At 38.2% G+C, this 21,443-nt stretch overlaps 1 protein-coding gene across 3 annotated transcripts in view; it reads right to left on the minus strand.

The window, feature by feature from the left end:
* The window catches only part of CFTR (CF transmembrane conductance regulator), a 172,430-nt gene extending 151,941 nt beyond the window's left edge, over positions 1 to 20,489 (minus strand). For 2 of the 3 annotated variants that reach the window (XM_057732382.1, XM_057732383.1), the window contains exon 1: positions 20,312 to 20,451. In XM_057732382.1, coding sequence (XP_057588365.1) covers positions 20,312 to 20,364 — 53 coding nt within the window. In that variant the 5' untranslated portion in view covers positions 20,365 to 20,451. Of the gene's footprint in view, positions 1 to 20,311 lie in introns of all 3 variants that reach the window. The other variant, XM_057732381.1, reaches the window with a different exon arrangement.
* Positions 20,490 to 21,443: the final 954 nt, after the last annotated feature.

Raw genomic sequence — 21,443 nt, forward strand, 5'->3', positions numbered from 1 at the left:
AGTTTATTTGAGGATGTTTACTTGTTTATTTTGCTTGATACATGGAATGGTAAAATGGAGATTGGAGGCAACCTCAGAAATGTTTTAAGATAAAGATGGTTAAGAACTAATCCTCCAAGGGTAACATTCAAACATGATGCATCAGGAAGACAAAGCTGATGATTTTTTAAATTCAGTCATGATAAAGCTGGTCTCCAGGGTTCTGCCTGGAATCCTCTAGCCAGATAAATGATTAGTCAAATTCTAGAATTTTTCCCATTTATCTTAACTTTGTCTTCACTCTAACTTATTTATGCTGTATGCTCTGTTATACTGTTACTCATGATTATTTCTCAGGAGGATTCAAAGAGCAGTATGGCATTATATTCAGACTTCCCAGCTACAGATGATTCCCCATCTTCAAACTATATATGGAATTTGGTCATTGGTGGCACTTTAACCCTTTTTTATCTTCCATTGTTATTAGTTCACCCTCTAGAAAACAAATCATAAATTACAGTATTAAAAGGTGTATTTAGTGAAGGGGAAACTGAGAAGAAGCGAGAGAGTAGCACAGACATATATATACTACCAACTGTAAAATAGTCAGTGGGAAGTTGTTGTATAACAAAGGGAGTCCAACTCGAGGATGGAAGATGCCTTAGAGGACTGGGGCAGGGAGGGTGGGGGGGACTCGAGGGGGGGGCGTCAAGGAAGGGAGGGAATATGGGGATATGTGTATAAAAACAGTTGATTGAACCTGGTGTACCCCCAAAAAAATAAAATAAAATAATAAAAAAAAAAAAAAAAAAGGTGTATTTAGCATCTTCTTTATTTCTCCCTGCTTTGACAAGGTGGAGAGTGTTTGAGACACATTGTATGACTGAGGTTTTAATTTTCAGATCCCCTTCCCGAGGTTCTGGAGCAACGTCAATGCTATTTTTCATTTTCTTGGAGGCTTGATATCCCTGAGAGGGACATTGACAGTAAAACTCCTAAGAGATGTAAGAGGAGGAGAAAAGCAGTGGCTGAACCCTCATTCATCCCCAACGTGAATCCCAGGAAAACAAGGAGCCTGACAGAAGCTGAGAATGGAGATAGCCATTGGTTCAAGGTTTATCGTGGAAATAAGACTTTACTGCAAGAGTCTTACTTTAAATTCTCTTCACTTAATCTTCACATCTTTTTTCATATAGGCAACATATAAGTAAATAAAGATCCACAAAATACCGGAAGTTACTTCTTCCCCCAATAGCAAAACACGCAATAATGGATGACTGAATCATTAACTCATCCTAACAAGCAATTTAAAAGTTCAAAATAGTCACCTTTGTAATCAGGTCCTTAAAAACACAAATCATACCACAAATGATGATACTTTAGTAAAAATCATTTTTACAGGCACTTAAGAATTATTTTGACTTCAAAATGTCATAATCTCTTGCTTGCATATACACTTCAGAAAAAAGAACTTTAAAGGAAACCTCAAGCCAGGTTCTCCTGCTTTTGAACTCTGCAGGAGCTCCCACTGCATGAAACCATTGATAATAGATGGCTCTTCATTTTTTAAAGGATTCTCCTACTCCTGGCATTTGGTACAGCATTTCTTTTTTTTTTTTTTTTTTGGTTTTGTTCCAACACCAACCAAATGCTAGGTCACCCTGAAGAAAAATTAATAACTTCCTCAAAATAAAACCTGACCTCTGGTTTCCCAAAAATCTCAAATGCAATGAAATAGTTTCATATGAATTATGTATGTGAGTCTCTCTACAATCTAGGTTTAATTTTCCTCCCATGTGCTATTCTCTCCTGTACTTCCTCCACCTTAGCTGTTACTACTGTCTGTTTGCTTGTCTGCCAAGCCCCTGCATCTCCAAACACGAGATCGTAAGCTCCCCAAGGGCAAACACCTCAGATATTTTTTTTTTTTAACTGCTGTATTCCCTTGCCTACCACAGAGCACAGCACATAACTGTCACTTTTTTTTTTTTTTTTTTTTCTGGCTGTGCTGCATGCAGGATCTTAGTTCCCCAATCAGGGATCGAACCCACTCTCCCTGCAGTGGGAGCTCGGAGTCTTAACCACTGCACTGCCAGGTAAGTCCCTCAATTATTTTTTAAATTGTTAAATTTATGTTACCACTTGATACTTTGCTAGTTTATTTCCCTTATGAGATTAACTTCCTGAGCACAATGGAGGTGTAATATATACCTTTATATCTCCATTGTCTTGTCCAATGTCTGAGGCAGTGTAAAAGCTGAATGAATTAAGGTGTTAACAAATTACTCAAACCTAATATGTTTATAGCCCATGTGAGGACACTGCTATGACTGCAAATAGGTGTTGCCCAGCCATTACTCTTGGTCAACTGTATTAAAAATGAAAAAACAAAAAGGGAAAACATTTTTCAAGTCAATGATAAATGCAATGCAAATATGAGGGTGTCTATATTTTTCCAGGGACCATTCTTTAATAACAGTTATGTCCCTTTTCTGAGTCATAACTTAAAGCCAATAATCCTAAAACTTTCAGCCAAAATTTATTCTCCGCAATGAAATGGTTTTTTTTAATTTACTTATTTATTATTATTTTTATTTATTGGCTGTGTTGGATCTTCGTTGCTGTGCATGGACTTTCTCTATTTGCAGTGAGTGGGAGCTACTCTTGCGGTGTGTAGGCTTCTCATTGTGGTGCCTTCTCTTGTTGCAGAACACGGGCTCTAGGTGCAGGGGCTTCACTAGTTGTGGCACGTGGGTTCATTACTTGTGGCTCTCGGGCTCTAGAGCGCAGGCTCAGTAGTTGTGGCGCACAGGCTTAGTTGCTCCGAAGCATGTGGGATCTTCCCAGACCAGGACTCGAACCCACATCCCCTGCGTTGGCAGGTGGATTCTTAAACACTGTGCTACCAGGGAAGCCCAATGTTTTCATTTTTAACACTCTTCATTACCAAAACATTCTAATGTCTGGTCTTCATTCTATTTATGCTCCGTGGAAATTGCACCAAAATTTCATAAGTGGAAAGTTGTTCTTCAGTCTACTCGAGAACAGCTTGACCCTTTTATTTTGATCCATCTTGACAGTTCCCATATCATGTCACTCGACGTACTTGGCACTGTCTCCATGTTATTTATGTACCATTATAGATGAGGTACACATAGCTTTTTTAAAATTTCATAAATTAGTGTGACCGTCTACATGTATTATACTTTACAGTTTCAAATTGCTTCCATATCTCATTCTGCTCCTGAAGACTGTTCCTATTATGGGTTGAATTGTGTTCCTCTCAAAAAAGATATTTGAATCCTAACACCAAGTACCTCAGAATGTGATCTTTACAGAGGTGATCAAGTTAAAATGAGTTCATTAGAACGGGCTCTAAACCTATACGACTGGTGTCCTTAGAGAAAAAAAGGAAATGTGGACACAGACAGGCACACAGGGAGAACGCCATGTGAAGGTGAAGGCAGAGATCGAGCAAGGTATCTATAAGTCAGAGAGTGCCAGCGAATCACCAGAAGCTGGGGGAGAGCATAGAACAGATTCTCTCATAGCCTCAGAGGAAACCAAACTGGCTGACACCTTGGTCTCAGACATCTTGCCTTCAGAACTGTGAGACACTACATTTCTGCTGTCTAACCCATCCAGATTTTGGTACTTTGTTACAGCAGCCCTAGCAAACTAATATACTGGCTTATAAGAGTATGATGGCAAGAGGGTGTTTTTGGATGATATTTACATTTAAACTGGTGAACTCTGGGCAAAACAGATTGCCCTCCACTACGTAGATGGGCCTTATCCAATCAACTGAAGGCCTGAAGAGAACAAAAATGTAGGCCTGCCCAAACAAGGGAGAGTTCTCCAGGAGACTGCCTTCAGAATAAAACTGGAACATCAGCTCTCCTGAGTCTCTAGTTTACCAGCTTATCCTGCAGATTTGGGACTTGCCAGCCTTCGTAATTATGTGAGCCAATTCCTTATAATAAATCATATATATACATATACCAATAGGAGAGATATATATATATATCTCTCCTATTGGTTTCATTTCTCTGGAGAACCCTAATACACATGTTAAACATTCAATGAATGTTAAATCTCACAATAATGCTGAGCTGTGTTAAGAGGAGGAGAACTCATTGTACTATTGAGCATAACATCATCATCAAAGGTTAAGTAAATTACCAAGACCATATTGTTGTTAAGTCACAGAGCAAGGATTCCAGCCTGGTCTGTCTGATTCCAAAGTACACGTTTCTTCCCCCATGTAATGCTACCTAAGAGTTGACGATAAGGATAGAGATAAAGTCAAATGTGAGATCATTTCCTAAGAGTATACGATGGGTGAAATGAGGACTCAAGGGAAGGTCAAGAACAACCAATGGCGGGGGAAATGAGTTCAGTGGTTTTCAAACTGTGGACCCCAACACCTAGTGTTCCCCAGCAATACTTCCTGGAGTTCACCAACTTTTGATTTGAAAGGTCAATATTTTAAAGTATGTTTTACTATTTAAAAAATAAGAATAAAAAAAAATCACACATTCCCAAATGTGTTATATGAAAATTTTAACGCACTGGATCCATCCAGATACTATCCTGGACTTCAAGGCCAACTCTTCAAGGTCTACCATGTAGGAAAGCTTCCCCTGACATTTCTCTGAACCTATGTAAACATATTACAATCAGTCGTTGGTTATATCCACACTGCATAAGTAAGCATGTCACTATAGACACACGTGTGCCAAGTTCAATTAACAGCCAATCATATCTCTGGCATACCTGCTCACACAAGGCTTCATTCCAGCATGATAGAGAGTTGTGCAATCCACAAGGAATGATAACAAGAAGCAAAAAAAAAACCCCCACTATATTAAATATACACAGTTTTGAAAATATTTTTTTTCATTATATATTTATTCACACAATTACATACCACTTTCTTCTTCAGTATCATAATTAAAGTTTTCTTCTAAGCCTTCCTCACATTTGGTCAAAAACATTCTTTTGAATTACTCTTGGCTATTCACAGTTCTGAATATGGTTGCAAGTGACAAGTTGCATTCACAACAGCTTCACCTGTAGGACAGGCAGTATAATTTCAAAGTATAGCGAAGTGCTGAGCTTGGGCAACTTCTATCTTTAATGACAGTGCTTGGTATGCCAGACAAACTTCAGGATAAATATTAACTAGAGCACAGAGTAATCTTTCTCAAGAAATTTCAAGCAAGAAACTAAATTTAAGTTAAAAGTCAACTTTGTGGGGTACAACCAGTGCAAATAATTCAACTGAGGTTACAGGAAGACATACTTTCTATGAATTGCTAAGTTCCCATACTACAAGTTATGCCTGAGCCTGATGGCTGACAGGTTTCTTTTGATGTCAATTATAAGAAGCATCTCAATTTCAGAAGCATAATGTGAAAAATGTAAGCATGTAGGACCAAGAAAAGAGCACGTAAATGTTATGCAATCATTTCAGCCCTAATTTGGGAGCAAGAGTTTACCTGTATCTTTTTATTTATGGAGGACTTAACTTACTGCCTTTTATTCTCACTTTCATTTGCATATATTGCAGTTTCATGGACGATTTCACTTGGATTCTGGATTCGCTGATAAAAAATACTGTTTTTAAAAAACTGTAAAAACCACTGCACTAGGAAAATCCAAGATTTATACATACAAAGTGTCATACATCAAGTTGAAGAACCATCTGCCAGGTAACTCTGCCTCTTCCTTCAGCCCCAAGATATACAGTAAACAGAAAGAAACAGATGCTACTACAGAGTAAAGTAAGTCAGAAAGAGAAAAACAAATACCGAATACTAATGCATATATATGGAATCTAAAAAAAAAAAAATGGTATTGATGAACCTAGTGGCAGGGCAAGAATAAAGATGCAGACATAGAGAATGGACTTGAGGACACAGAGGCAGGGAAGGGGAAGCTAGGATGAAGTGAGAGAGTGGCACTGACATATATACACTACCAAATGTAAAATAGAAGGCTAGTGGGAAGCTACTGCATAGCAGCACAGGGAGGTCAGCTCAATGCTTGGTGATGACCTAGAGGGGTGAGATAGGGAGGGTAGGAGGGAGGCTCAAGAGGGAGGGAATATGGGAATATATGTATAAAGACAGCTGATTTATTCTGTTGTACAGCAGAAACTGCCACAACATTGTAAAGCAATTATACTCCAATAAAGATATGGAAAAAAAAAAGAGAAAGAAACAGATGACACAAATGATGAACAACCAGGGACTGGTGATCAGAGCAGGACACCAAAGAGGGTGGGTGGTGGTAAGACAAACACTGAAGTGACTGAACCTGGAACTCAGCAGAGGGGGTTAGGTCGGTAAGGTAAGAAGAGTGGATACAAAAACTCAACAGAAAGCCTGGCTCAGTAGGTTTGATAAAGTGGAAGGAGACAGGTAGCTAGATTTAGAAAATGAAAAAGATGAAGGGAGATGATCAGTACCTGGATGGAAAAAATAAGGATAAGAAGTTGGCTATTGGCACGCTTTTGGCTGATCACATCTTTCACTCTTCAACTGGACATTTAGAATTTTAAAGATCTCATTAACCTAAGACAACACCCTTCCCTCCCCCTCCTTTTCTCTTCATCTCTCTCCTCCTTGAGTAGCTTGTCACATGGACCATACAAAACACAATAAGAGGGCACGCTCCTGGCACTTTCAAGAAGAACTGAGTCTAATGCCTTATTTAAATAATATTATTTATAATGCATGTATCAGAAATAAATTTCAGAGACAAGAAAATTAAGAAAACCTATATACAAAATTAAGTGAAATTGTATGATTTACCAATTTCATTCCAGATTATTGGATAGTGTGATATACTGGTTAAGAGTACAGTTCTGCAGACCTGAGGACATGGGGAGGTGGGGAAGGAGAAGCTGGAAGAAAGTGAAAGAGTAGTACTGACATTTATACACTACCAAATATAAAACAGCTAGCTAGTGGGAAGCAACTGCCTAACACAGGGAGATCAACTCGATGATGGGTGATGACCTAGAGAGGTGGGGTAGGGAGGGTGGGAGTGAGGCTCAGGAGGGAGGCGATATGGGGATATATGTGGAAATACAGCTGATTTCCTTTGTTTTACAGTGGAAACTGGCACAACAGTGTACAGCTATTATACTCCAATAAAGATTTTAAAAAAGGGATTATCATGCTAAGTGAAGTAACTCAGACAGAGAAAGACAAATATTTCACTCACATGTGGAATCTAATTTAAAAAATGATACAGTTAAAAATAAATAAATAAATAATAAAAACAAAACAAAACAAAGCCTGGGAATTGGCCTGGAATCAATCGGGACCTAGAGAAGAGTCCTAGTCAGCCTGTATTGCTAACGATATTACTCAGGGGTGTGGGGGTGTGGGGGGGGGGGGTACTTAACCACAAAGCGTTAGTGAGCAGAGCAGGTATGTGATGGTATGATCCTATCTGTGCTTACGCACACAGTCATACATGAATGAAAATGTCTGTAAGGATATACTCCAGAATGTTGATACTTATTATCAGACCAGAACGAGAGGTGAGGCATAAGCCTAGAGGAACTTTTGCTTATTATTTTGTGTATTTATAAATGGCTTAATTTTCAGGATGACTCATTATTGATATTTTTATAATTAGCAAAATGCAATACGGTCTTCCATTTTGAGGTGAAAAACAAGTAAATACGTTTAAAGCAGCCTGGGTCTGTAAATAAAGGTAGTTTGTGGCTAAAGAAAAAAAAAAAGAGTACAGTTCTAGATATTAATCTAAGTTCATGTCTTGACTTCACAGAAATTAGCTGGGTGGCCTTGTATAAGCTCTTTAATCTTTCTAAACTACATGTTTCTTATATGTAGAATCTACCTAAAATTTTTTGAAGAATTCACTGAGATAATGCATATAATCCCTGGTACACAGAAAGTGCTTAGTAAATGCTAGGAGATACTGGAGGCAAAACTGAAGATTTCAAGAACTATTTAAGTGGAAACTTTGAATTCCATAGCTAGTTGAACAACATCTGTATTTCTATTGTTAATTTACTAAAAAAAAATGTGAACTTTCAAAATTCTCTTCCATGGACCCTAAGGTTAAAAAAGAAGCACGTTAGGATGCAACCAAAACTTATCATACTAAGTGAAGTCAGAAAGAGAAAGGCAAATACCATATTTTATCACTTTTATGTGGAATCTAAAATAAGGTATAAATGAACCTATCTACAAAACAGAAACAGACTCATAGACATAGAGATCAGACTTGTGGTTGCCAAGGGGGAGAGGGGGAAGGAGAGGAATGAGCTGGGAGTCTGGGTTGGTGGATGAAAACTATTACATTTAGAATGGATAAACAACAAGGTCCTACTCTATAGCACAGGGAACTATATCCAATCTCCAGGGATAAACCATAATGGAAAAGAATATTAAAAAAAGAATGCATGTATGTGTATAACTGAGTCACTCTGCTATACAGAACATACTGGCACAGCATTGTAAATCAATTATACATCAATAAAAAAAATTTTTTTTTAAAAAGAATGTTAGGAGACAGAAGGTTAGTGGAGCTGGGAGAAGATGGAATCACTTGTATAACCCACATTTTATGATTATGTGGTAGAATCCTGTTTTTTTGTCCTCAAATCTGTAGTTTTCCAATCTTTCATTAAGGTTGAAAAGCACTAGTTGAGCCATTTAAACTGACTTTCTTAAGACTGACTTAATGGCTCTTAGATTTTAGTACACAAAAAGAATCACCTGAAATGTTAAAAAAAAAAAAAAAAAAAATCAAGATTATAGTTGCCCTCTCCCAGAGATTCTGGATTTAGTTGGTATGGAGTAGGACCTAGGAATCTGCATATTTAATGTAAGATCTATTACAGATAGATAGATAGATCTATCTTAATATGTTTTTTGAGCAGGTGACTGGCAATTTCAGAAGCTCTTATCTAAAGCTATAGAAAATACTGATATTTACGAAGGGCTTCTAATTTTAAGAGCATAAGTATTTACCTAAAGAATTTCTTACTCCTGTTTCTAGCTAGATTTCTTTTTCAACAGAGTAAACTTGGATCAAATTTTCATTAATAGCAGATTTGGTGGCTCATTGTTTGTTTTTTTAATTTATTTATTTATTTTATTGGCTGTGTTGGGTCTTCGTTGCTGCACACGGGCTTTCTCTAGTTGTGGCAAGCAGGGTGGGAGGCTACTCTTTACTGTGGTGCGCAGGCTTCTCATTGCCGTGGCTTCTCTTGTTGTAGAGCACGGGCTCTAGGCACGTGGGCTTCAGTAGTTGCGGCACATGGGCTCAATAGTTGTGGCTCACTGGCTCTAGAGCACAGGCTCATTTGTTGTGGCACACGGGCTTAGTTGCTCCGCGGCATGTGGTATCTTCCTGGGGCAGGGATCGAACCCATGTCCCCTGCATTGGCAGGCAGATTCTTACCCACTGCGCCATAGGAAGTCCTGGCTCATTGTTTTTTAATCATAACATACATGTCTACTAATCCCAGAATCTGACTCTGCAGTAATAGTGGCTGGAGTGACAGACTGTGACTCAGGAAAGACAAGAGTTGTGTTGTTACCCTTGGCAGCAACAAAAACAACTGAATCAGCAAAACCTTGTATGAGAGTTCAAAAATGCTGCCAAGTTACAAATTAACATGTCAATGGAGCCAAAGCTGTGTTCAAGGACTAAATCCAATATACATTTCTAAATGTAATGATCTTATGTTTACATTTCATAGGAAGAATCTTTTTAATTTTTTAAATATATCAAACAATTTTTGCTGTCAAGGAATTATATTGTGGACTTTAAAAAAGTTTACTACGTGAGATGACTTTTATTCAGTCATTTTGTAAATCAATAAAAAATATAGGCCACCCCTCATTAAATGGAGTGTGTGAAAATCTATAGATATATATGATGACCTTTGCTCCAAAGAGAAAAAAATTTGCCTCATTAAAAATATTAATGTGGGGACTTCCCAGGTGGTGCAGTGGTTAAGAATCCACCTACCAATGTAGGGGACACAGGTTCCATATCTGGTCCGGGAGGATCCCACATGCTGCGGAGCAACCAAGCCCACTCTGGAGCCTGTGAGCCACAACTGTTGAGCCCACATGCTACAACTACTGAGGCCCGCGTGCCTAGAGCACGTGCTCCACAACAAGAGAAGCCACCAAAATGAGAAGCCCGAGCACCACCAATGAAGAGTGGCCCCAAGCTCACCACAGCTAGAGAAAGCTCACACACAGCAACCAGGACCCAATGCCACCAACAAATAAATAAATAAATAAATAAATAAATAAATAAATAAATAAATAAAAATATATACATATTAATGTGCAAATTCCAGTAAAAGAGTAATTAGAATGTATAATAAGTTTTGAAATGTAGCCTAAGCCTTCAAACTACTATATCCTGGAATATATCACAGATTCAGTATTTATACTGAATAAAGGCATGCATGCATGAATAAATGAATGGATAAAAATCATATTTGTATTTCAAAAATTACTTTTACATTAATGAGTTCATTTTATAGTGGTTGTCTTTCTAGCTAATAAAATTGCACTGCAAAAAAACTTAGCTCTGATGATATTGGGATGGCTAACTTAGAGCTTTAATTTTGTCAGTGTTATAAACTCTTAATACAGTGAATAAAATTTTGGATCTCATTTAGTTATATATTTTATGCTCTGATTTATGAAACTGATTTATGAAAACACCTAATGTCTAACTGTATTAATGATGTTGAGCCAAGTTTGCTCCATAATCAAATTAATCCACAGGGAATTTATTTATGCGCTTTTGTTCACAGTCCATATATACAAGATATACATTCACTTTTATGGATCGGAGAGATTAACTCTAATAGTTCTCAGATGAAAAGTGGTAGAAAAGAGGCTAACATGAGTTGCAGAAGCCAACCTTCTCTTTGATTGAAAGGAAGAAGTTCTTTTGGTAATAAGTATTTCATCAGCCTATTTATTATTTTGAAAAATCCATTCAGAGATCCAAGACTGAAATGACTTAAAGGTCTTTAAAAAAAAAAAAGAAAAAAAGACTAGACTGTGGTATATTCCTTTAGGAAGAAATTTTAGAAATAATAATTTTAGTAATCTGTTTTAAAATTAAACTGTCAGGCACCCAGAATACTCACATTCTATTTGAAGAGAAAAAATATTTCAGGGTGAAAGCTCACCTATAGCAAAGCTGGCTGTAATTGATCTTCTGAAGAAAAATAATAGTGTACTAACTTAACCTGGAATTTTCCTAGGAAGTCCCATGAACCACACAAGAAAGCAAAAGAAACAAATTTTCCTATTTTGTTATACTTCAGAATTCATGGATTTGATAAAGCAACTGATATTTTCATTCAAAATTAGACATTTTATCTTTAGAAAAGTCAAATGGAAAGTTTTTTTAAATTTCATATTTGAGTAAATTTTTACATTTCCATCAAAAATTAAATTCTAGAAGCATAACCATAAACTGAATTTGTCAAGTTTTATTCATTCAACAAGTATATTTTAAAGACCTACTATTCACCAGGGAATCAGACAGGTGCTGGGTACCAAAAGATGTATAAGATAAGGCCTATACCTTAAAGGACGTATCAAAAAAATGTATATGCAAAAAAGAAGTAAAGAAGAAATGGTCAATAGGATCCTATAAGACAAAACTATCCTGAGAAATTAATAATCTCTAATCTTAAATTACTATTTCCTTCTTCTGAAAAATCCATTTTGCATGCGTGTTTCACTAACTTTTAAAATTACTCAATTATTGAATACACTAATGTTAATTACAAATGAGCCCTAAATTTTTTTCTAAATCTTATTTTAAACTAAGTAATTTTAAAGCTGTAAATTTTGAAGCTTATTGCAATAGAATTTTTTAAAAGACTATCATATGAAATTCAAATTTCAGTGCACATAAATACAGTTTTATTGGAACACAGCCATGCCCACTTGTTTGCATCCTCTCCATGGCTGCTTTCCTATAATGGCAGAGACTACGTGGCTCACAACGTTGAAAATATTTATCATCTGGCCCTTTACAGAAAAAGTTTGCAGACCCCTGACCTAAAGTATAGCTATGGATTTTGCCTGAACAAAAGTACAGCTTTGTTGTTGTTGCTCTATTTTCCAGAGTTCGTAATGATGTTTAAAATAAATAAAATGTACAAACAGAGCTTCCTATAAAGTTTCTCCAGTATGCTGCCTCTACAAGGATTGCTAATCCTGGCCAGCAGTGGCTTCAGGTTCTTGTTGCTCCCATAAATCAATACTGGGCTCCAAGATCTGACCTTGAATCTCCTCGAAACACAGCTGTCAGCACCTGTAGGATTCTGCCTGTTAAGCTTAATTTTCACATAATGGTCTGACTGGTAACAGATGAAACTCTTGCGTCCCTTTTCGAAGTTAAGAACTTCAGTTAAGAATTTCACTAGGTGTTGGGGGTGGCTGTGAAGTTGGGTAGAAGGTAGCTGCACATCTGTAGGCAATGCTAGGAAAGAAAGCTCCATGTGCTTTTAACAGGCTCAAAGTTTTAACATAAAACAATGATACGTCATCTTTTCAAGAGTATGAGAATCTTTTTTTAATAGTGGCAGTATGTGTTAAATTAGAATTTAAATATATATTGAAACCACAGTGTTACCCATGGGCTTTCACATTCTACGTTATATAGTTCTGTAATTTTCAAATATCCTTTTGGTAATGATCATGCATTACCTTTTTCAGTTATATTTTTTTAGATTATATTCCAGAAAATCGTTTGCCTATTGTCACTGCAGACAATACTGGAAGCCCCGGTGCATTTTCATATGTCCTTCTTAAATGTCTATGATCATAGAAATCAGCTGTGTAAAAACTGCTGTTTTAAAAAAGGTTGTGCTTATGGTGGGGTGGGGGCACTTCATGTATCCGTCGGTGGGTTTGCGGGGGAGGGTGACGGGAGGGTTCCAAGTAGAATTTAACCAGTGCCATCCCTAGTATACAGCTGCCTTTTTATGACACAGTCTCAGATGACTCCATATCACAATAAAGCCCCAAAAGTGGGCACTTTAAATTCTTCCCTAGATACCACCCTGGGCTTTACTCAACAGTGTGAGGGAAGTATTTACAATTCTGACTGTCATCTCAGACATCTAAATCTCTCTTACCTAAAGCTCTAAATCACTTCAATGTTTTTAAATAACCATATTACCTGGCCTTGAGCCATATGCATCATTTCCTTTTTTATCTTAAAGTTGAGAGTCTGCATAAGCCTCCACGTCCACCCCAAGCTGCCTCTTCCACCGGCACCTCCTCACTCAGCAAGCGCCACCATGACCCACTGTTATCCAGCAAAAACAGTCAACAAATCTAGACAGTATCCTTGATTCTTCTCTTCTTCCCTTTCCACATCTAATCAATTACCAGACCTGTGGACTTCACCTCCTACTGTCTTTCAAATCCATTTCTTTCTCTCTATCCCAACTGCTACTATTTCAATCCATTATTTTTTTTTTTTTACAAAACTGCAACAGCTTTGAACTGAACACATTGCTCCCCTGCTTGAAATCCACAGCTTTTCACTTTCAACATGATAAAGCCCAGGGAAAGTTCACCAAGCCCCTTATGATCTGGCCCTTGCTAGAGTTTCAGACCCAACTCCCACAAATCTCTGTCACACATCTCACGCCCTTACAGTGAACTTCTTTGACTCCTTTGAAAGTGCCACGCTCACTCTTGCTGCCAGTCCTACACACAGTCTGCTGCTTCTGTGTTTACATTTTTCCTAACCCATCTCCAACCTTTTTGTCTGGATAATCTCCTTTAGGTGTCACTCCTGCAGCAAGCCTTCCTTAACCAGTCTAAGACTAGATTAGATCCCCAGGGGAGAGCTGCTATAAGCCCCTGAAAATCTGGGTTTCAGGGAACTCATGCCATGAAGGCACCGCCAATTTCTTTCTTGTCCACCTCAACCTTCATAATGCCTTGAATAGGATACAGAAGGTGGTGAATTCATGAATTAAGGCACCCCCCCAAACTACCTTGAATCATAACCTACAAAGACAGTATTGCTCTGACTCAGTTCTCTGAAGCAACCTATGGCAGAAATCTCTGATTGTATCAGAGTAAAGCCCACTTGTCCAGTTTCAAAGGTAAGAATCCTAACCATAAGGACTTAGCAGAAATCTTCAAATCATTTCTTGACCCCATGAGGAAGGCCTGACTATAATGAGAGCTAAGAAATATTTCATGGAATACACAAAGCATTAAAAAAAAAAAATCTGCCCAGGATCCTGCTTGCTTTGACCTCTCCTTATCAGAATAATGCTATATTACAGGACTGTGGAATGTCAGCAATCTACAATACCCACAGATCTCCATGGATCACCATAGAACTGTCATCAAAAGAAATATTTATTAAACTGTTACATGCAGGAGGCTTGAAATGCTCTGAATACTAAACAAGTCATAGAAGGCCCTGACATCCAGGGCTCTACAATTTGAAAGTCACTGATGTTAAAAGATAGTAATAAGCTAACAGAGCTGCATAAAGAATAGCAAACTTGACAAGTCTTGAGACTTGGCTGCAGCTGTGAAAACAGATCATTCAGAGCTCTTGAAGAAAATATTCGTTCTCTACATCAAGCAATCTAACTGAATTTTTACAGGTTTCTTGCTAAAAGAAGCCTAAATTCTTAGGCTCAAGAGCAAAGCCACTTTGTAATGCTAATTTTACTTTCAAACAACCACAAGGTAAAATCTCAGGAGCAGAGAAGCATCTGGAAATAGTAATGTTTTGCTCCATGATAATGCACTTAATATATTTATATAATAAGTCTTCAGTCACGGTCCCCAAACATCCAGACCTCTATCATAATCTGTGTTCCCCTCTTGACCTCGTTGCATTGCAGGGATTTTGCTCCAGGGAAGAGCCCTACACAGATGTCTCAGGAATCAGTGGAATCAAAATTGCCAAAATTGCTGCTGAGTCAGAGGTGTTTTTAAAGTTTTGACAAATAACATATAGCTGCAAGCTAAACAGTCAACACCCTTCCCTGATGGTTTTGCAATCCTATACTTATACTGTAGGTCTATCACTGAAATTACAGGTTCCTGTGAAGCGACACTGACAATAATAATACATTTTATAGTGGGGATCATTTAAGGCCCTTTTAAACAAGTTTTAACATTTATGCATTGAATATTATCACACAAAGTCCTTCTCTTGAAACATAAATGGAAAACTGGAAAACCATGATTTCCTTAGTTGGCTCTAGAGGATATTCTGACTGTCACTTCCAACATAAAATATTGATGAAGTCGTTAAGAAAATTGATTCCACTTCTCTCCTTAGCAAGGAATGGAACATTACAGTTACACTGTATGTGTTAAAACTATACCAGTCTTCCCAGAGTCAAGTGAGTAATAATTTGAACCAGCATATTAAAAAACTATTGGAATACACTTCATAACCAAGGAGGAATTTTTTAAACTTGCAAAATGAACTAAAAAGAGACTTAATTATATATATATATACTCATATATTTTATAAAATATATATAATTACAATTTTAGTAATATCATGCAAAGGAGGTACTTTTAGAACTTGGAGAGTTACATCAATCAAAACTGACACGTATCCCAAGCTGATAATCTGAACTATATCATAAAAAACATGATTAGCAAAATACAGATGGATAGAAAGAAATTTTAAGGGACTGGTGTAGGGAGTCAACACTTGTCAGTGTTCAGGCAACACTGCTCAAGAGTGAGGGGCCCCTGCGACTTCCCTGGTAGTGCAGTGGTTAAGAATCCACCTGCTAATGCAGGAGACAGAGGTTCGGGCCCTGACCCGGGGAAGATCCCACTGCCCTGGAGCAACTACTGAGCCGCGTGCTGCAACTACTGAAGCCTGCTCACCTAGACCCCAGGCTCTGCAACAAGAGAATCCACCTCAATGAGAACCCCACACACCGCAACGAAGAGTAGCCCCCACTTGCCACAACCAGAGAAAGCCCACGCACAGCAACGAAGACCCAATGCAGGCAAAAATAATAAATAATTTTTTAAAAAGAGAGAGCAGGGGAGCCCCGTCCCAAAAGCGGTCTCCCCCAATTCCTACAAGAGACAAAGCCAAGAGAGTGTACGGGAGCCCTGGGCTATCCTCACTGGATGGCATTTGCCCACTGACAGACTAAATGAACTCATGGTATTGAGGGATCCTTGGCAGCTGTACATCTCAATATCAATTGTGCATCTCATATGGGTCTTTTGTTTTATGCATCTATTTCTTTTGATTTGGATAAGTCTAAGCCTTGTCTGAGAGACAAACCTGAGATACTATGTTTATTGATCAGGACAGGAACAGGCCCTTGTTTGAGCTGCCAACTGGTCTCCCTTGGCAACATTTCTATAAATACCCGCCCCCCCCCCCCAAACTGCAAAAATACTTTTGACTCTGCCATAATTTTAGATTTCCTCACACCTTGCAAAAAGTAAACAAAATGTAAAGTCATTGTGATGGACTTTTTTTTAAAATATACTGTAATATCTATAACCAAATAAGTGTAGTCCTCTTCAAAATTGTCATCCTTTATGGGTCTTTCATTACATAGTTATTGTATGTAACTCATCTTCTGTTGCTCAAAGCATTTATGCTTCTCTTAAGAAATGTCTTTAAAGTTCACAACACATTTTTTGAATGATAATACCTAAACTTAAGTAGCACTTGGCTGTTAAAGCAAATTATGATGAAAAATCTTCATACTTTTTTGAGCTAAAATCAAAAGTTATTTAGAAGCAAGTCCAAGTGATCAGTCTGGGTAATATAACTTTTAATCTAAAGCAAGCTATGACTATAAAATAATAGCTAAAAAGTAATGAAGCTACTTATGAAAATAAATTTATATACTGTTTTGAAAGTTAATTCCATTAAAAGAATCCAAAAATATTCTGATCAAAGGCAGAATGTTTAGGGTGTGAATCTGGTTTTCACTGATAGCTGCTTTGATCCACCACACCCATCCTAATGTAGAAATTATAGTGTATGTATTTAAAAATCTCTCATTACTTCATGTGTAATGATTACAAAAGTATTTTAAATTATCTTATTATTAACCTGAGACAATATGCGATTCTTGGCTGAATTTCCACCTTAGAGCCTAATATTGTTTACTTTTTGGTCTTACTTGAGACTTCTCTGTGGAATTTATTGGGGGTCCCTATATCCAGTCTTGTAAGAAATGTGTGGCATTGTACACATGGATTCTGTGAGGCTCTGACAATTCCTCAAGTACAGATCTAGACTTCTGGTATGAAAACCATGACCAAAATTCCAGCTGTGTTATCTGACCCGGGGTTTGAGACACAATCTAACATCTAAGCAGAATACAGGCAAATCAGGGCATGAGAGAAAAGACAGAAAACAAAGTGAATAACTGCCTTAAAAGTTAGAAAACATAGGAATTTTCCTGGTGGTCCAGTGGTTAAGACTACGAGCTCCCAGTTCAGGGGGCCTGGGTTCGATCCCTGTTCTAGGAATTAGATCCCACATGCGTATCGGAACTAAGAGCTCACATGCTGCAACTAACACCCAGAGCAGCCAAATAAATATATATATTTTTTAAAGTTAGAAAATGTAAACTTAACAAATTGCTCAAAAATGAAAAACATTATCTCTCAGTAAACATTTGTAAGTCAATTGCACGGGTATATAAATTATAAATTCTATGCAAATATATCACCTCGAGTGTAAAAACAACTTTGTATTTCATAAAAGCTTTAAGTTAATGTAACTTGGTCTCCATGATGCAAACTATTTGAATTTTGTGGTGAAATTCTCTTTTAGATTATAATATTAACATTATAACATTATTATTAGTTTATGCATTATGACACTTCAGGTGTTTTTCAAATTTCATACTTGATGTGAAACTCATGCAAAATTAAGAAAAGTAGTTAAATTTTTCCTAAACTTAGTTTTTCCAATAACAAAATCTAGACAATGAAAGAGATATTTAATATAATATATAACCTAGACCATACAACTTTACTCCTTTATGACTCTGAAACTGAATGAATCATACCCAGAAAGCTAAATCTGAAAGCATTTAACAACATATGATACAAGCATATGACTTTTTCCTGTATATCTGGTAAGGCTTTGTTAGATGAGATTTTACCTAAATTCTCATCTAGGCCCATTCATTGCATATACAGATGGATAGTCACAAAATTATATTCAACAAAGATGAACTGAATATTCTATATAAACAAGGTACATGGTATTGTAAAGAATGTAAAAATATGGTAATTAATAGTAATAATTGCAGCTAACATTTACTAGGCTAACCACTTTACATATATTTTCTCAACAGATTAACCCCTAAAACATCGGTTGTATTAGTCTCAGAGTTTTAAAGGTCAAGTGACACAAACAGAGATGTTAAGGGATCTGCCTCAGGTCACAGAGCTACTAAGTAGCAGATCTGGGATCTGAATCAAAACAATCTAAATCCAAAGCCTAACGCCCTTGACCACTAAGCAGTACTACTGTCTAATCCAATATAGAAAATAAGCTTCTTATCCTTTCAGAATTACAACCTAGTAGGAAGTTTATAATCACTGGTACTTTAGGTGATTGTCAGTTCCTATAAATAGTAGGAACTTAACTTTTTAAAATATACCTATTCTTAGAGCAACTTATTATGAAGTAGTTTGAAGAACAGGACTGAATATGCTCTTAAATTTAGTAGCCATTATAATATTTATTTATTTATTTTAACAAATCCACCTGAGAGCATTTTTTAAACTATACTACAATGTATAAGCTGATCTGTGTAAAAGTAAAAGAAAAAAAATACTTTGATAGACCAACAATGAGCTCATTTAAATCAACAATGAGCTAATTTAAAGTTCCTTAGTATTAGACTTAGACATAGCCATAGGATATGCATTCTTCTGAAAACTGTATTTTTTTTAAACTGCATTTTTAGACAGAATGGCATTTAGTTTCCTCCAAGTGCTCTACTAAAAAGGCTACAATGTATGTCAATTAGCATTCTGACTTTGTAAACAACAGGAAAACAGATCAACAGAGAATCCCATTAGTATAGCTGGAGTAACAAAAGGTGCTGAAAACACCAACCCAAAAGACAATTTCAAAGAGTAAAGTCCTTCTCTCCCATCCACAGGGAGGAGCTCTCTCCTTCAATGGCTTATGCCCTCTCCTTAGCACCTGAGTTCCAGGCTTGCTGCACATTCAGAGAATAAAACATTAGAAAGATGTGAAAGCCAAGCTCCTTCCCCCCACACACATATGAGCATATTTATAATGTATTTGGCTTTGCTGATACCTAAGTATGCTGATTCACCAGATAATTATGAATTAAGTAATATCCCATGAAAGAGCTGTACCTGTTCATTCATTCATACAAGTATAATAGAAATAAAGTAGATACTGTATCCAAAGAACACTTCAAATATGAAATGCTACATCTAATTACACTTTGCCTAAGACTCTGAACTTAAAAACTCTATTTTTAAAAATCTCATTAGGTGAAGTTCACAAGCTTTTATGGCTCATCACATGCAAAGTAGGATAAGAGTACAATTTATTAAATGTCAGCTGGTTTAACTTCAGTATCTATTCCATGGTTTCACATTTCCATGGTAATTCTGACCCTCTTTTTAAATTTATAGCTTGTAGAATTGGCTATTTTTTAAATAGATATTTCAAAGGATTTGCTTTCATTCTTAAAAGAAAGAATAATGCAACTGTGGCAAATACTTGTTAGATATACTCAATATCATAACAATAAAAACTTTAAGCACATACTACCCACTTTATACTTCTCCCCTGAAAACGTTCGAAATTCCGTCAAGTGTTTTCTGAGCACCTACTACTTGCAGGCATGGCACTTTAAGTACGTGAGCCAAGAAGACTTTTAAGTTTCCAAGGCATGAAAGGGGCAATAGAGACCAAACTTAAGTGTTTGTTATTAACAAGTTTATCATTCATAAATCTCTTACAAAAATCTAAGAAGACACTTGGCACGTAGCACATTTGCGTCTTGAGAGTATGATTTTTCAGTTGCAAGTAGTTAAAACTTAGGTGTTAAGCTAAGACTCTTTATTCAAACAACTGGCTTTGGTTTATTCTTTCATCTCTTCCTACTGTTTTCTTATTCCACAAAATCCTGGTTCTCCTCCATAACAATGAATGATAGAGCACGATTTAAAAAAAACGATTCCTCTTTCCCCAAAACCCTGTCCACACACGCGTCCTCCTCTTTCATGGGCACGTGTGCCTCCAAAGCTCTCACCTGAAAAAAAGTTTGGAGACGACGCTGGCCTTTTCCAGAGGCGACCTCTGCATGGTCTCTGGGGGCAGCGGGGTCCCTGCCGGGGCAGGCCGAGCACGAGCTCCTAATGCCAAATGCCCTACTCTTCTCGGTGCCTGCCGCTCGCCCCTTTTTCTCTGACCTGCTGTGATGTCATTTGCTTCCAACTCCCCCCACCCACCCCTACCCCATACACCTCCCCTTTCCTATCGCTCCTTCCCCCGCCTCCGCTGCCCAGGTTAAAAGCTGGGCGCTGCCTGGTCCGGCCCCAAATTCGCTCTAGCGGCTTTCTCCACCCCGTCCGCACCCCGCGCCCGCACCCCGACTGCTCCTTCCTTCTGGCCTCCTTCCCTCCCTCGCCGCCCTGCGCCTCCCTTTCCCGATTCCGACTCCCAGCCTTCCTCCCTCACGCGCGCTCCTTCCCGGCCCGCGTCCCTACCGTGCGGCCCCAGCCCAGTCCGCAGGTGGGGAACCGTCGCGGGCGCTCCCCAGGTCCAGTCTCAGACGCTCGAGGACAAGAGGAGCCACCAGCAGGAGCAGGGCCAGTCCGTCCCCCGGCGAGCCTCTCGGACCCTCCTGCGCGCCGGGCTCCGCGGGACCCGTGGCACGCCGCGGCCAACTTCCCTGAGCTTTCTTCCGCCGCCCTTTTTCCGAGATCCTAGCCGGGTTCGTGTTGCGTTTGCAAGGTGCATTTTGAAGGGGGAACGAAAATATCTCTCTCCTGTATCAAAATGCAGCCTCAGAGAGCTGAAAAGTTCCGCGGCAGCGCCTGATGTGTTCATCCTAGCGCTCGCTTTGAGTGTCAGAGGGAAGAACCAAGCTTGTTAGTGTCAGGCTTAGGTGAGCTCCAAGTGTGGCCCCTTAGGAGACGTACTTCAGGTGGAGGGAATTCCTATGAGGAGGTAAGAGGAATTGCCGCTTTGTTCATTACCCACCCAGGATTTGTCGTCTGTCCGAAGTTTTTCAGTCCGGCTTGCGTTTTTCAAGAAGACGTGTGTGTCTGTCTGTCTGTCTGTGTGTACCAGACAGTATGTAAACTCACCCGCCCGTGTGTGTGTCTGTCTGTCTGTCTGTCTGTGTGTGTGTGTGTACCGGACAGTATGTAAACTCACCC

This window comes from Hippopotamus amphibius, chromosome 4, assembly GCF_030028045.1.
Source record: "Hippopotamus amphibius kiboko isolate mHipAmp2 chromosome 4, mHipAmp2.hap2, whole genome shotgun sequence".
In the NCBI taxonomy this organism is placed as follows: domain Eukaryota; kingdom Metazoa; phylum Chordata; class Mammalia; order Artiodactyla; family Hippopotamidae; genus Hippopotamus; species Hippopotamus amphibius.